General features: G+C 43.4%; 1 protein-coding gene across 3 annotated transcripts in view; it reads right to left on the bottom strand.

Moving 5' to 3' along the window:
- Positions 1 to 15946, bottom strand: part of ppil2 (peptidylprolyl isomerase (cyclophilin)-like 2) — a 593707-nt gene that overhangs the window by 322256 nt on the left and 255505 nt on the right. For all 3 annotated transcript variants that reach the window (XM_072498280.1, XM_072498289.1, XM_072498297.1), the window contains one exon: positions 9640 to 9715. In XM_072498280.1, coding sequence (XP_072354381.1) covers positions 9640 to 9715 — 76 coding nt within the window. The remainder of the gene's footprint in view (positions 1 to 9639; positions 9716 to 15946) is intronic.

Below are 15946 nucleotides of genomic sequence, written 5' to 3'. Positions count from 1 at the left end.
CAAGTTCCTCTCCAATTCGGAGCAGATGTCCTGAATCCTGGCACCAGCAACATGGATTCTCGCTCCTTGCTACAAAGAAAAGTGTCAATCCCCCTCACTATACTGTCTCCAACAACCACTACATTCTATGTGCTCCCCCTACTTGAATGGCTTCCTGTATCATAGTGCCATAGTCAGTCAGCTCATCCACCCTTCAGCCCCCACTTTATCCAAACATACTGAAAGAACCTGAAACCTGTTGGACAATTGCAGAGGCCAACGTCCCTGCCCTGGGGTCCCCTTATGTGCCTCATTCATAGTCCCTAACCGTTGGCCAAATCAGAAGACCCTAACCTAAGAGGTGTGACTGCTGGTGGGCCAGCATCTATTGCCCATTCCAGAGGGTATTTAAGGTTCAACTACACTGCTGTGGATCTGAAGTCGCAAATAGGCCAGATTTCCTTCTCTGAAGGAAAATAGTAAAGCAGATGAGTTTTTAAACGATGGTATCATGGCCATCATTGGATTTTTAATTTCAGATTTTATTCAATTCAAATTTCACCATCCGCCATGGTGGGATTCAAACCCGGGTCCTGAGGGCATTACCCTGGGTCTCTGGATTTTGAGTCCAGCGACAATACCACTATGCCACTATGCCACTGCCTACCTACTGCAGACATATTTGGCCTGGATCACAAAACTGCAGCCTTTACACATCACCTGCACTGTTATCTTAATGTGTTTTGAACATGCGTTTTGAGCAATCAATTATTTACTTATTTATGATGCTCTTTACATATTTTATTAAATCTACCACCAAGCTGTGTACTGTTTTAAACCTTAGGGTTAGAGTAGAGCTTACCCACTAACCAGCTTCTCACCAAGCAGCTCACTCCTTTCTCTATAGTGGAGCAAGAACCACTCCTAAAGGGTAAGATAGAAAAAGCGATTGGAAGCAAACACCAGCTTGCCCCCTGTTCACTGAACCACCCCACTTACCAAACTTCAAGCTTGTATTCAGCTTTCTTAGTGCAATATCTGAACTGAATTTATAGGAAACTAACCTGGGGCTATAGTAACCAGGTTAAACCAGTTAGCTAATTTACTACTCAGCTTCCACAGCTGAGAGTGAGTTACCCTGTCTAAACTGCTAGAAAGAAATAACTTAGCCTGCTGACACAGGACCCACTTACCACAAATTACAGAGTACATTAAATTTTAAGTGCAAAATTTAACAAAGATTTGCACTTTGAACTCCCTAACTTACCAAACTCCAAGCTTCCACTCAGCTTTCCGGCTGCACTCTGTTTTTTCTGGAAATTCTTCCCACAATAGAATGTTGGTGTTGAGTCAATTGATGTTGAGACAAAGAGAAGAGTAAGAGAATAAGGGTGAAAGAGAGATACACTGGAGGGAAAGAAAAGGAGTGCATGGAAGAAGAGAACGAAGAAAGTTCTGGTATGGAAGATGTGGGATATACGAGAGAGAGAAGTACAGTGTACAAAAAAAAGATGGGGAGGGGAAAAGACTGAGTGAAGGGATGGAACAGTAAGTTCCTTCTATTCTGTAAGTACCTTCTATTTTTCCCTTCAAGTCAATTTCCAATATTTTTTCCTCCATAAGAAAGAAGACGTTGAGATATTCTTCTGCTTGTGATGCACTATAGGAAAGCAGTTTGTTGTTCACTTGCTGAATTCATTAGTGGATAAGTGTGAAGGTGAGAGTGAGTAACAATGAGAATGGAATTTAATGTAGATACATGGAGTGGAGAATCAAGGAGGCAGCTTAGTTACAACAACACAAGATCTTCAGGTGCGGTGGATGCTTATTTGACTTAGCAGCGGTCAATTATTTTCTTGTAAATTTGCAGCATCTATAACCGAACACTGAGGAAGTTAATGTCTTTTGTTCATCCTAAATATGGACATCTTGCACCTAAACTTTCTGAAAAATATTTTTCTTCACATTTTCAACATTTTTGCAACACACACAGCGCACGCCAACCCCCCCTCAACCCAACCCCTCCCCTTTATTAATAAGGACATTGAGTACAAGGGTAAGGAGGCCTTGTTGAACTTGTATAAGACACGAGTTAGGCTTAATTTGGATTCCTGCATCCAGTTCTGGGTGTTATACTTGAGGAAGGATGCAAAAGCATTGTGAAAAGTACAGAGGTGATTCACAAGAACAATTCCTGGGGAAAAAAGAACAGCAGCTATGAGGATGGATTGGAGGGGCTGGGTCTGTTTTCTTTGGAGAAAAGAAGGTTGAGAGGTGACTTGATATAAATATTCAAGACCCTGAGGGTCAGGAAAAGGCAAATAGTGGGAAACTGATCCCACTCAAGAGAACATCAAGAATTAGAGGGCACAGATTTAAAATAATTGGCAAATGGAATAAAAGTGAAGAGAGAATCATTTTTCATCCAGAGGATGGTTGGAGTCTAGAATGAAGTTCCTGAGGGGGTGGTGGCAACAAGAAACAAAGAAAGGTACAGCACAGGAACAGGCCTTTCAGCTCTCCAAGCCTGCGCCGACCATGCTGCCCATCTAACCTAAAACTTTCTACACATCCGGGGTCCGTATCCCTCTGTTCCCATCCTTTTCATGTATTTGTCAAGATGCCCCTTAAGCGTCACTATCGTACCTGCTTCCATCACCTCCTCTGGCAGCGGGCTCCAGGCACCCACCACGACTCTCAGTGTAAAAAGAACGTCCCTCACACATCTCCTCTAAACTTTGCCCCTCGAACCCTAAACCTAGTAATTGACTTTCCTACCTTAGGAAAAAGCTTCTGACTATCCACTCTGTCCATGCCCCTCATAATTTTGTAGACTTCCATCAGGTCGCCCCTCAACCTCCGTCGCTCCAGTGAGAGCAAACAGAGAAGTTTGATCAAAGTATTCAAAAGGAAATTGGATTGCTATGTGAAAAGAAAGTATGTGCAAAGTTATGGGGATAAAGCAGGGGAGTGAGACTAGGTAGAATTCTCTTTCAGAGAGCCAATGCAGACTCAATGGGCTGTATAGCCTTCTTCTGCACTGCAAAGATCCTTTGATTCTGTGATTCTACAAGAGGTTAGGAGCAATGGAGAAGGAATTTAGGTGCCTGTGTGCACAAATGACTAAAAGGTAGAGCAATGATACAAAAAGTAACTAAAAATGCAAATTTAACTTATCTCAAGGGAATTGAACTAAATTAGGAAGTGATACTTTAATTATACAGACCCTGTGTGAAACCCAATCTGGAGTAGTGTGCAGAATATCAAGATGTAAAGGATTAAATTATGAGGATGGTTTGCATAAATTTGTTTTGTATTCCTCGAGTATAGAAGCTTGATATACAATCCAATCGACGAATATAAAATGATAAAAAGATTTGATTGGGAGAAAGACAAACTATTTTCTCGAGTGGGAGAAAGTATAAGAAGTGGGTATAATCATAAAACTAGAGTTCAACCATGTAGGAGCGAAATCAGAAAGCACTTTTTCACATAAATGGTAGTGGAAATCTGGAAATGTCTTCCCGCAAAATAATGTTTCCGTTGGGTCAACTGATGTTGTCAGAACTGAGATCACAGAATTTCTGTTACGATATCAAGAAATACGAACCAAAGGTGGCAATAAAAATTGTGCTACAAAGCAGCCACTATCTAATAAAATGGAGGGTATAGGCTTGAGAAGCTGACTGGTCAACTATTGAGATGTTCTGGGACCTGCCCTTAGAGTGCAAATCTAAAAAAAGAGCCTGCTACTATCTGCAACGTAGAATACTTATTAAATAATCCAGAGCTAAACTTGGATTAGATTTGAATTTCTCCTTCTTGAAGTACAAAATATGTTCCCCGATGCACAAGTTTATAACTGAAGGATCAAAAATGGGTCTTTGAAATGGAGCCTTCAGTGAGGTTCTCATCCATCACAGGCTGTATAAACTGACAAGTTGGGCTCTGTATCAACCAAGGATGTGAGGTGCTACTTCAAATAACATCCTCCTCTTTGATGAGTCTGATTGGCATTAAGTGGGACAGGATGTGATGGAGTGGGAGAGGATGCGGTGGGGTGCCAGGAAAACGGTGGGTGGGGGATGGGGTGGGGTACAGAAGGGGAGAAACTTTTGAGCTTGCTCTGTCAAGTTGCTTTGCATTAATGGCTAATGTCCGAAGGGCAATTTTTCCCCACCTTTCAATCCTCAGAGGCCCTATAGACTTGAAGATGTCCCTTAGCTGCAGGATGAAGTTCCTTCCTGAAATTCGTAGCATGAAATAAGATCAATGACATAAGCCTTGCACTACTCATGGAAAAATATAATGTTGTTCTGCTGCTGCATCTGATGAGCTCAGCAAAGGAGAACGTACATTCAACAGCAGCAACATGTGGGGGCTTGCTATAAATGCTCAATATGGAGCAGTATTTTGTCACTGGTGGTTATTTAGCAGACATGTGTAGACGAATAGATGTGCATTTTATTATTTCACTTAATGCATGAATGGAAATCAAACATAATTATCATGCTCTACATTCTCTGCAGTCTGATAAAAGTTTCAAAGGAACAAACATACCAAGTCAATCATCAAAAGCTAGATGTATTGTCAATTCAGGCTTACAGGATCTACACTTACTATAAATTCAGAACAACACCCTAACGCACCAGAACATATCAAAAATCCAAAAATCCCTTCAAACCCAACAGAACATATGGTACTTTGCGATTCCCTTCTAAATCAATGGAATATACTGAAAATCAAAATGTCACTCCCAATACTTAGCAAAAGGCGGTGAGGATGAGACCCCATACAGGATTTTACAAACAAATACCTGGGGTTGGTTTAAACAATGGAAAGTTTCCCTAAAATAATGGAAGCAAAATAGTAGAGTTCCCAGGGGACTTTAGTTTGGAGTTCACAGACCTCCAAGCCCTAACTAATTTTTGTGTCTTGACAGTTATATTTTTTGTATTTGCGGTGCCTATGAGTAAATGCTCAATTAGACTTTGGTGTTCCAGTGACCTACAATTAAATAATTTTCTCATCTACATAGTCAGCAAAATATATTCTGACTTCTTGCTCCCTTTTAATTTGTTTTGCCTCTGTTTTTCAGCTCCTCTGCCCCTACCCCATACTCCTTCACATCATTCCTGAGCCACAAGTATTGAGCATCTGCCCAGGATTCCAGAGACAGCTGTAAACTATATGGACAAGGTTAGGGTGACCTGCTTAGGAAGTATGTCTAAGAGGCAATCATACCTGACCAGAGTACACACATTTGATGGCAAGTACAGGAACCTGCCATGAATGATTAGACTTAAGTACCTATGTCCTACTCCTTGGTGACACAGCTCACTAGAGTACAAGACTACTAAATCATCATTAATACATCTATTGAGTTCTTTTCACAAAAACATTGTATCCAGCTAGAATAAATGGGGAAGGAAAATGTTCTGAACAGCTCTGCATTATTATTTGATAAGAAACAAATATCGCATTATATCTCATTAATGCTATCAGTTTCCTAAACAGAAGAGATGGATTGAAAGGGAAATACCAAGAAAAAGCAGTACAGAGCCATCTGGGCCAACAGATAATTGAAACAGTGGACTACATTATAAAGTCACCTCACCTGTAAGAAAAGGAAGGGATCTAAAATGAGAAATATGTAATTCTACTGAAGGAACAATTTGGTGGAAGGAAATTAAGCTAAAGCAACATATTTCCCTGTCAGAAAGGGCTAATACTTGGAAAGGAAAAGTGGTGTGTTCTTGTGCAGGTGGGCTTTACTGCCACAGGAATGAGATTTTTTAGTTATTCATTCTCACATTACGGGCGGTGTCTGCATTTATTGTCTACCCCTAGTTTGCCTCGAGGGGATAGATGGGCTTCTCGTTGAACTGCTTTAATGCGTACGGTGAAGGTATTCCCCATGTTCAGAACACTTTAATCAAAGAAAATGGTTCAGCTGGAACATACTGGAAGAATGTGTGTTTGGAAAGAGACTGTCCCTTAAAGGGTTAATGCCAGGACTCTGATTGCTATCAGTGGAAACAATATATTTTACAAGAAAAGGTAATTAAACCCTTTCAACAAGCTGAAAAACTCTTGACCCTGGTGGACTGAGTACAAAGCCTACACATGGCTCTTATAAAAACCATGCTTTGAAGACTGTGCTTAAAAGTTGGTTTTGATTTTGCTTTGAGAAAAAGGACCAACTGTTTGCGAAAAGAGGACAGCAGCCTTTTTGCAGTCCTGAGTCAGTCCATAAATCTGCAAGAGTTCCTCGAGTCTGCCTGAAAAGCTGTGCAAGAGTCAACGATTGTTTCGCAGATTAGCACTGAGACCAGCCGTATAACCTGGACACCGTTGCAAGGACGTTACCATCTTTACTTTTCCCTTGAACTCTTCTATGTCGCGTGCGTGTGTGCGTGAAAGAAAGATTAGGTATAGCGAATGAGTAATCAGCATATGTTCATATTTCATACTGTATGTTAATAAGCTTTGCCTTTCTATTTGACCAGATCGGTTTTATAATGAGCTAATAAGTTTATTGAGAGAAGCCTAGTTAGTCGCTTTTATTCTGGGTAACCATAGTGAAAGCAAAATAAGTGGCCATTTTGGAGCCAGAATCAAAGTTTAAAACTAATGATGCGATCTGTGGAGTAGTGGGCTAATCAAACTCCACAGACCTCCCATCACTGTCATAGGATCATAGAATCTACAGTGCAGAAGGAGGCCTTGCGGCCCAACTAGTCTGCACTGACCCTTGGAAAGAGTACCCTACCTTCCCCCCCATGTCCCTACCCTACCCACACCCTGACCCGACCCTATACCCATAACCCAGTAGCCCCACCTAACACGTTGGATACGGAGGGGAAATTTATCATGGCCAATCCACCTAACCTGCACATCTTTGGACTGTGGGAGGAAACCGAAGCACCCGGAAGAAGCCCACGCAGTCACGGGGAGAAAGTGCAAACACAACAGTCATAACATCACAGTTAGTAGGCTTACGTTTGCTTCTATATTGAGTTAAAATGTTGATCCTATTGCATGATTGTCAATCATGTTCTTTGTTATTTCTTTCAACAACTTTATTACCTTAACAGAATCATAGAAATTTATAGCACAAAGGAAGACTAATTTGACCATGGTGACTATGCTGGTTGAAAAATATCTATCCAGCCCCATCCCAGTTTCCAGCTCTTGGTCCCTTGTAGGTTATGGTACTTCACATGCATAAGCAAGTGCTTTTTAAATGTCATGCAGTTTTCTTCCGCTACCACATGCTCAGCCAGTGGCTTTCAGAACCCTGCCACCGACTGGGTGGAAAATATTCTAAACTCTCCTCTCAACCTTCCACCACTTTTTTTTCCAAATCTATGACCCTCCCTTTAATGATCTCTGCCAAGGGAAATAGGTCCCTCCTATCCACTATATATAGGCCTCTAATAATTTTTATACACTTCAATTAAATCTCTCGTCAGCCTCCTCTGTCCTAAAGAAAACAGCAACAGCCTATCCAATCTTTCTTACAACAGCCTATCCAGTCCTGGCAACAGCCTATCCAGTCCTGGCAACAGCCTATCCAGTCCTGGCAACAGCCTATCCAGTCCTGGCAACAGCCTATCCAGTCCTGGCAACAGCCTATTCAGTCCTGGCAACAGCCTATTCAGTCCTGGCAACAGCCTATCCAGTCCTGGCAACAGCCTATCCAGTCCTGGCAACAGCCTATCCAGTCCTGGCAACAGCCTATCCAGTCCTGGCAACAGCCTATCCAGTCCTGGCAACAGCCTATCCAGTCCTGGCAACAGCCTATCCAGTCCTGGCAACATTCTCACCCATTTCCTCTGTCTCCTTTGTGCTGCAATCATATCCTCCTGTAATGTGATGATTGTGGACAGTCCTCTAGCTGCAGCCTGATTGGCATTCTAAACCATTCTTGTATCGCTTCTTCATAACTGTATCTACCTGCCTTGTGAATTTCAGGGCCTGTGGACATGCACTCTAAAATCCCTTTGTTCCTCTACACTTATACTGTTTATTATGCATTATCGTGCCTTGTTTTCCCTCTCCAAATATAAAACCTTACACTTCTGTAGATTAAACTCCATTTGCCACTGTTCTGCTCACTTGACCAATCAACAGTCATCTTTCTAGTCTACAAATTTCTTCCCATCAACAACATGGCCGATTTTTGTATCATCTGAGAACTCCTTAATCATGCCTCTTGTTTAAGCCTGAATGATTGATATGTATCATGAATAACAAGTTTTAGCAAGCCATTTACTAATGAGAAGAGATAAAAATAATTTAAATTATAAAAGCACCATATCATGGTTGCAGGACATTCTAAAGTGGGATTACAACAAAATAGATTATTTTTGAAGTGCAGTCATTGTGTTGTAGGCAAACATAATAGTTTGCACATAGCAAGGCTCTACAAATGGGAAATAAGTGAACAGATAATTTGTTTTTAATTTGAGGGAACAATGGTGGCTATGTCATCATTATTGGCCATTGTCACATTCTAAGCAAGCGGATTGGTCCTCAGTTACATATCTCATACAAAAAATGATATCTGCAACAAAACTGCACTCCTAGAAAAGTCTCTAATGGGATTTGAACCCTCAACGGTGAGAGTGAAAAAGCTGCTGCAACTCAATCAATTGAAAACTTCAGAACACAGATTAATACATTTTTGTTAGGGGATTTATTATGGGATATGGAACCAATATAGATAAATGGGTTATCAATACAGATTATCCATGATCTAACTGAATGGCGGCAGAACTGGCCTCGTCCTGTTTCTATGTTCACAATCGACTGAGATAAGATTTCAAAAGACTATTACAGTAGCAATATCAACACTAAATTTAATTAACTTCAATTAACTTTTATTCTGCACTGTTTTGCTGTGGGTGATTCAGGGGATTAAAAAAGGCTGGGGGGGGGGGGGGATTTTTGTCTCCTTTCTCATTGCAAATTGTATGCTGAAGTAACAAGTGACATAAATAAATGTAAAATCACCATGTTTGCAGTACTGTTCCGGTTTGTTGCTTATTCTATAATCCTTCCCCAACATAAATGTCAAAATCCAACACTCATTTACTGAGCAAGAAAGGTTTATGTTTTTTAGTGTAGTGATAATCAATATCACTACACGGTAGCACAGTTGCTTCACAGCTCTGGGTCCCAGGTTCGATTCCTGGACTGGGTCACTGTCTGTGTGGAGTCTGCACGTTCTCCTCGTGTCTGCGTGGGTTTCTTCTGGGTGCTCCGGTTTCCTCCCACAGTCCAAAGATGTGCAGGTTAGGTGGATTGGCCATGCTAAATTGACCTTAGTGTCCAAAAAGGTTAGGTGGGGTTACTGGATTACGGGGATAGAGTGGATGGTGTTCTTTCCAAGGGCCCGTGCAGACTCGATGGGCTGAATGGCCTCCTTCTGCACTGTAAATTCTATGATTCTATGATGATTCTATGAATATTCTCAATTTAAATCTTCAGATATGGACAGGTAAAGGTGCACATGATCACTGAGCGGTGTACTAATTAAACAGCAAAATCTGTTTTTAATGAGATAAGTGGCAAGAAAGTGGTGAGTAGCTTCGAACTCATTAAAAGAGACTTAAATCCATTATTTAGAGTAACTGGTACAACTAATCCAATTACCTGCTTCATGTGTAGTTTCTGGATTCATTGCTGTAGATGTAAAAGAAGCAGAGACTTTCCCTGTAGAATAATGTGCCTGGAGGAAAGAGAAACAATGATTCCATTAATTAAATTTTTTCTTCCCAAAATGTGATTCTGCCATATGGGAGGGTACGTAAGATCATAACAGGAGCAGGAGTTAAGCCATTCGATCCTGCTCTGCCATTCAAGAAGATCATGGATAATCTATTGACCTCCATCTTGAATATCCCGAATGACAGAGCTCCGCAGGTCTCAATGTTAGAGAATTTCAAAGATTCACAACAATGTGAGTGAAGAATTTTCTCATCTCAGTCATGAATTGTTGAACCTTTTTTTTTGAGCCTGTGTCTCCTAGTTCTAGACTCCCAACCCAGAAATACAAGATGTATCTATTCAATCTCTCCAAGAGGACAATCCTCTCAACTAAATAACTAGTTTAGTGCTGTGGTATTCATTAGAAAAACAAGGGCCAGTTGGGATCATAAAACATTTTAAAATCTGTCCGTAAGTGGAACTGACAAAATACTTAAGAGATTCATTGTGATCGATTTCTTCAAAATGGCATTTTGGTATGAAAGGCACAAAAGCAATTATTTAAAAATGAACACATATGTAACTGTACACTGTCTAGTGCGGCTCCAACCCATTAGCAGGGAGCTGCTGAGTGCGGTCCTTGCAAATTAACCGCTGGGACAGTCATTTGCAGCGCGAAGCCCGTGGGGCCACCAAGTGGCCTAATCAACGTTAGATACCGATGACAGCCTTGCTGCGTCGGCTGTCGGGAAACGTCTGCCATAACCCACTCGCCATCATTTCCATTAGACCATGCCCATTGTGTTCAGTTCTGTTTACCTTATTTATGGAAGGATGCTAAAGCCCGGAGAGAGTGCAGAGGAGGTTTACCAGAATGATACCAGGAATAAGGAATTTTAGATGCAGGGAAAGATTAGAGATATTGGGTTTTTTGTCCTCAGAGCTGAGATTAAGAGGTGAAATAGTGGGGCGTGGGCTTGCTAGATTGGTCTTTCAGAGGGTCGGTGCAGACTGAATGGGCCGAATGGCCTCCTTCTCCATAGTAGGGATTCTACGATTCATTAAACTGTGATCTAACCAAGGTTCGATATACACTTAACAAAACTTTACTTTTCTTCATACACTCCATGTTTGTCTTCTGACTGATATTGTTTGTGGCAGTCCATTTAACTTTCAGCAAAGATTGATAATCCTTATAATATTGATATTAATTACTTGTATTTTCTACTTAATTAATTGGAGCGGTACGGTGACACAGTGGTTAGCACTGTTGCATCACAGCACCAGGGACCCGGGTTCAATTCCAGCCTCGGATGACTACTGCCTGTGTGGAGTTTGCACTTGCTGCCCGTGTTTGCGTTGGTTTCCTCCGGGAGCTCCAATTTCCTCCCACAGTCCAAAGAAGTGCAGGTTAGGTGGATTGGCCATGATAAATTGCCCTTTAGTGTGCAAAAAGTTCGGTTCGGGTACGGGGATAGGGTGGAGGTGTGGGCCTAGGTAGGGTCCTCTTTCAGAGGGTCAGTGCAGACATAATGGCCCAAATGGCCTCCTTCTGCACTGTAGGGATTCTATTAATTACTTTTACAGTATTCCCTTGTTTAGCACTCATGTGTTCCGAAAGAATTCCCAGAAAATGTGTTAAGTAAAACTTACTTTCCCAAAAGAAACCATGTAATAAGTTACATTTTTGACCTGTAATTTTTAGATTAAAAACCTAATGGCTACCATGAAACTAACTCTACTTACTTTCTGCTCGCTACTTTTCCTACTGGTTGCTGCTTTTCTCCCTGACCCTCCTGCTTCATGCCTACCTCATGCTCGTTAACTCTCCCTCTCACTACCACTTCCTTCATGTGAACTCTCACTGTGAGAAAGCTCAAGGAGAGTGGCGGCAAGAGAGTGGGTCAGAGGGGGAAATGATGAGTAGGAGGGTTGGCTAACAGACTGCAAGAAAAACAAGTGTGGGCCACGTAGCGAATACTGCTAATTTAGTGAACCTTTGTTATACACCGACTAAGTATATTCTTCCTTAGATAAGGAGATCAAAATGTAATAGTTCTCCAGATGCAATCTCACTCAATTTCTAAATAATTGTAGCCATGATGTGGACATGCCGGCGCTGGACTGGGGTGAGCACAGTAAGAAGTCTTAGGAAGGAGCAGTGCTCCGAATGCTAGTGATTTGAAACAAACCTATTGGATTTTAACCTGGTGTTGTAAGACTTCTTACCGTAAATAATTGCTGTGAAACTTCTTTACTCTCGTACTCCAATCCCTTTGTAATAAAGACTATGATATTGTGTACAAGAACACCTAAGCCCCTTGGAATATCAACATTTCCCAGTCTCTCACACTATTCTGATTTTCTCTTTTTCCTAACAAAAAGTGAAGAACTTCACACTTCTCATGATATTCCATCTGCTATGTTTTTGACCACTTTTGCAGGCACTTTGCATGCTCCTCATAGCTTCTTGCCCATCTAACTTTGTATCATCAGCAAACTTGGATATATTACACAGAGCCCCCTCCTCTAAGTCACTGATACAGAATGCATATCATAGAGGCCCTAGCACTGACCCTTGTGATACCCCACGAGTTACAGCCAGAACCAGCCGACAACGTGCTCATTCCTACTCTTTGTTTTCGGTCCATTAACCATAGGTTACCCCTAATTCCATGAACTCTAATTTAGTGCAATAATCTTTTGTGTGCACCTTGATGAATGACTTTTGAAAATCCAATGACTTAGCAAATTTTCCCATACCGCTTCCTTGGCTTGCTTCTTAGTCACTAAAACAGTTACACAGAATACACAGCACTGAGACAAAGCGGTAGTTTGGGGATATCATGCTGATAGATTATGTTGGGATAAACACCTACTTGCTCACTACATTGGAATGGACTCAGTCATTTTTATATTGCAATGGTAGAGAATAAATTCTTTGCTTTGTGTTTCTTCAGAACAGAACATCAGTTCAGGAGTTGAGGCTAATTTGATGTACAGGTCATATTACAGATAGTCACCAGCACCACTGTGGGCAGAATTTCATCCACTTACTTTGCAGTGGAACCCCCGCCATGGAGTTAGGAGTGACACAGGAGAGACAGATGGGTTGATTCAGAGATCTCACATGAAATGGTGCCAAGATTGCCACTTTCCCACAAGACTCTGTGCTATAGAAGTGAGGTAATTTACTGAATTTATAACTAATGTACATCATTTTCGTAAACCACTTTCACTTTTCTCATACTTGCAACATTTGCTGATAGTCGGAGGTGGAAGGCTGGATGGGTTTGAAGAAAGCAGCAAGTTTTAAAGATAGCTAGGGCAGCATGGTGGCGCAGTGGTTAGCACTCAGGCCTCACAATGCCGAGGTCCCAAGTTCGATCCCGGCTCTGGGTCACTGTCAGTGTAGAGTTTGCACATTCTCCCCGTGTTTGTGTGGGTTTCGCCCCCACAACCCAAAGATGTGCAGGGTAGGTGGATTGGCTGCGCTAAATTGTCCCTTAATTGGAGAAAAATAATTGAGTACTCTATTTTTTTTTAAAGTTTTAAAGACTGCTGTTCCATATCGGGACATCTTCTGTTCTGGCTCCATCTAATCAACTAAATCAAGGAGTGAACAGACAGATTTGATATCTTAAAAGTTCCTCCATAGTAGGAGCAATTTTTTCTCATCTGTAACCTTGGTCAAATCCCAAAACAAAAAAAACCAATATCCTGCAAACCTCGTAATTATTCTGGCAGTATTAAATATTGTGAGTGTAGTCTTCAAGTGAAATGGGGTTCGAGATCAGCAAAGAACTGGGCCAGTGACTCAGAAGTAATTCATTCCGACTTCCGGGTGCGGCGATGACCAGCTGAGTCGCACGTTTCGGCAGCTCCCTGTGAAACGGACTTTTGGGCTCTTGATAGGAGCCCCAACGGCAATTTTGACGGCTAAAAACACTGTGCGGTAAACCAGAAGGGAATCCCCCCTGGATACGGATGGAAAAAGGAGGAGAGAGTGGCCAGATTGCAGTGGATCCTTTAGAACAGCGGCAAGGAAGGCAAGCAAAAACCAAGATGGCGTCGGAAGGTGGCAGTTTAACATGGGGCCCTGAACAACAAGAGTTCTTGAAATGCTGTGTGGAAGAGATAAAACAGGAAATGAAGAAAGAGCTGTTGGCCCCGATACTACAGGCGATCGAAGGGCTAAAGGAGGAACAAAAGACCCAGGAGCGGGAGCTTCGGGCCGTGAAGGCAAAGGCAGCCGAGAATGAGGACGATATACAGGGCCTGGTGGTGAAGACGGAGACGCAGGAGGCACATCAGAAACGATGTGTGGAAAGGTTGGAGGCACTGGAAAACAACGCAAGGAGGAACACCCTGAGGATTCTTGGTCTTCCTGAAGGTGTGGAGGGAGCGGACGTCGGGGCATATGTGAGCACGATGCTGCACTCGTTAATGGGAGCGGAGGCCCCGGCGGGTCCGTTGGAGGTGGAGGGAGCATACCGAGTGATGGCGCGAGGACCGAGAGCAGGAGAAATTCCCAGAGCCATAGTGGTGAGATTCCTCCGTTTTAAGGATAGAGAAATGGTCCTTAGATGGGTGAAGAAAACTCGGAGCAGTAAATGGGAGAACGCGGTGATCCGCGTTTATCAAGACTGGAGTGCGGAGGTGGCGAGAAGGAGGGCGAGCTTTAATCGGGCCAAGGCGGTGCTTCATAAAAAGAAGATAAAATTTGGAATGCTGCAACCGGCAAGACTGTGGGTCACATATCGAGGGAGGCACCACTACTTTGAGACGGCGGATGAAGCGTGGACTTTTATTGTGGAAGAAAAACTGGAATGAGCGGGTTATTAAAAAGAACGTTCGAACAAAGTGGTGGGGCGAATGTGGGGGGCAAAGAGGGGTTTTATGTACTAATCCTGCGATGTGGTAACTTTTCTCTCTCCCACAGGTGGTGATGGGGGGAGGAGGGGAGGTGGAGGAGACGGGGCGTTGGCCATTGGGGGCGGGGCCAAGGGAGAAGCGCGGGCTTGGTTCCCGCGCTATGATAATCATGGCGGGAATAGAGAAGCAGGAAGGAGGGGGCGTCGCACGGTGCGAGCCGAGGTCACGGGGGGAAGCCGAGGTCAGCCAGAGTTTGCTGACTTCTGGGAGCAACATGGGGGGAGTAATTACGCTAGCGGGGGATCTAGCGGGGGGGGTGGGAGGGGGGAATTACTGGGTTGCTGCTGCTGGGGAGAGGGGGGAGCTGGTATGGGAGAGGATGGGCGGGGGGGCACCGCCTGGGGGAGATACGGCTGCGTGGGAACTGGGTGAGGAGCTGGAAAAAGGTGATGGCTAATCGACAAGGGGGGGGGTAGGAAGCCCCCCAACTCGGCTGATCACGTGGAACGTGAGAGGGCTGAACGGGCCGATAAAGAGGGCACGGGTACTCGCACACCTTAAGAAACTTAAGGCAGATGTGGTTATGTTACAGGAAACGCACCTGAAACTGATAGACCAGGTTAGGCTACGCAAAGGATGGGTGGGGCAGGTGTTCCATTCGGGGCTAGATGCGAAAAACAGGGAGGTGGCTATATTAGTGGGGAAGCGGGTAATGTTCGAGGCAAAGACTATAGTGGCGGATAACGGGGGCAGATACGTGATGGTGAGTGGCAAACTACAGGGGGAGACGGTGGTTTTGGTAAACGTATATGCCCCGAACTGGGATGATGCCAATTTTATGAGGCGGATGCTAGGACGCATTCCGGACCTAGAGATGGGAAAGCTGATAATGGGGGGAGATTTTAATACGGTGTTGGAACCAGGGCTGGATAGGTCGAAGTCCAGGACTGGAAGGAGGCCGGCAGCAACCAAGGTGCTTAAAGATTTTATGGAGCAGATGGGAGGTGTAGACCCGTGGAGATTTAGCAGACCTAGGAGTAAGGAGTTCTCGTTTTTCTCCTATGTCCATAAAGTCTACTCGCGAATAGACTTTTTTGTGCTGGGTAGGGCATTGATCCCGAAGGTGAGGGGAACGGAGTATACGGCTATAGCCATTTCGGATCACGCTCCACACTGGGTGGACTTGGAGATAGGGGAGGAAACAGGAGGGCGCCCACCCTGGAGAATGGACATGGGACTAATGGCAGATGAGGGGGTGTGTCTAAGGGTGAGGGGGTGCATTGAAAAGTACTTGGAACTCAATGATAATGGGGAGGTCCAGGTGGGAGTGGTCTGGGAGGCGTTGAAGGCGGTGGTTTGAGGGGAGCTGATATCAATA

Source organism: Scyliorhinus torazame, chromosome 1 (genome assembly GCF_047496885.1).
Source record: "Scyliorhinus torazame isolate Kashiwa2021f chromosome 1, sScyTor2.1, whole genome shotgun sequence".
NCBI classification, from domain to species: Eukaryota; Metazoa; Chordata; class Chondrichthyes; order Carcharhiniformes; family Scyliorhinidae; genus Scyliorhinus; species Scyliorhinus torazame.
The sequence above is the reverse complement of the archived record's forward strand: the minus strand, read 5'-3'. Positions and strand labels throughout refer to the sequence as shown.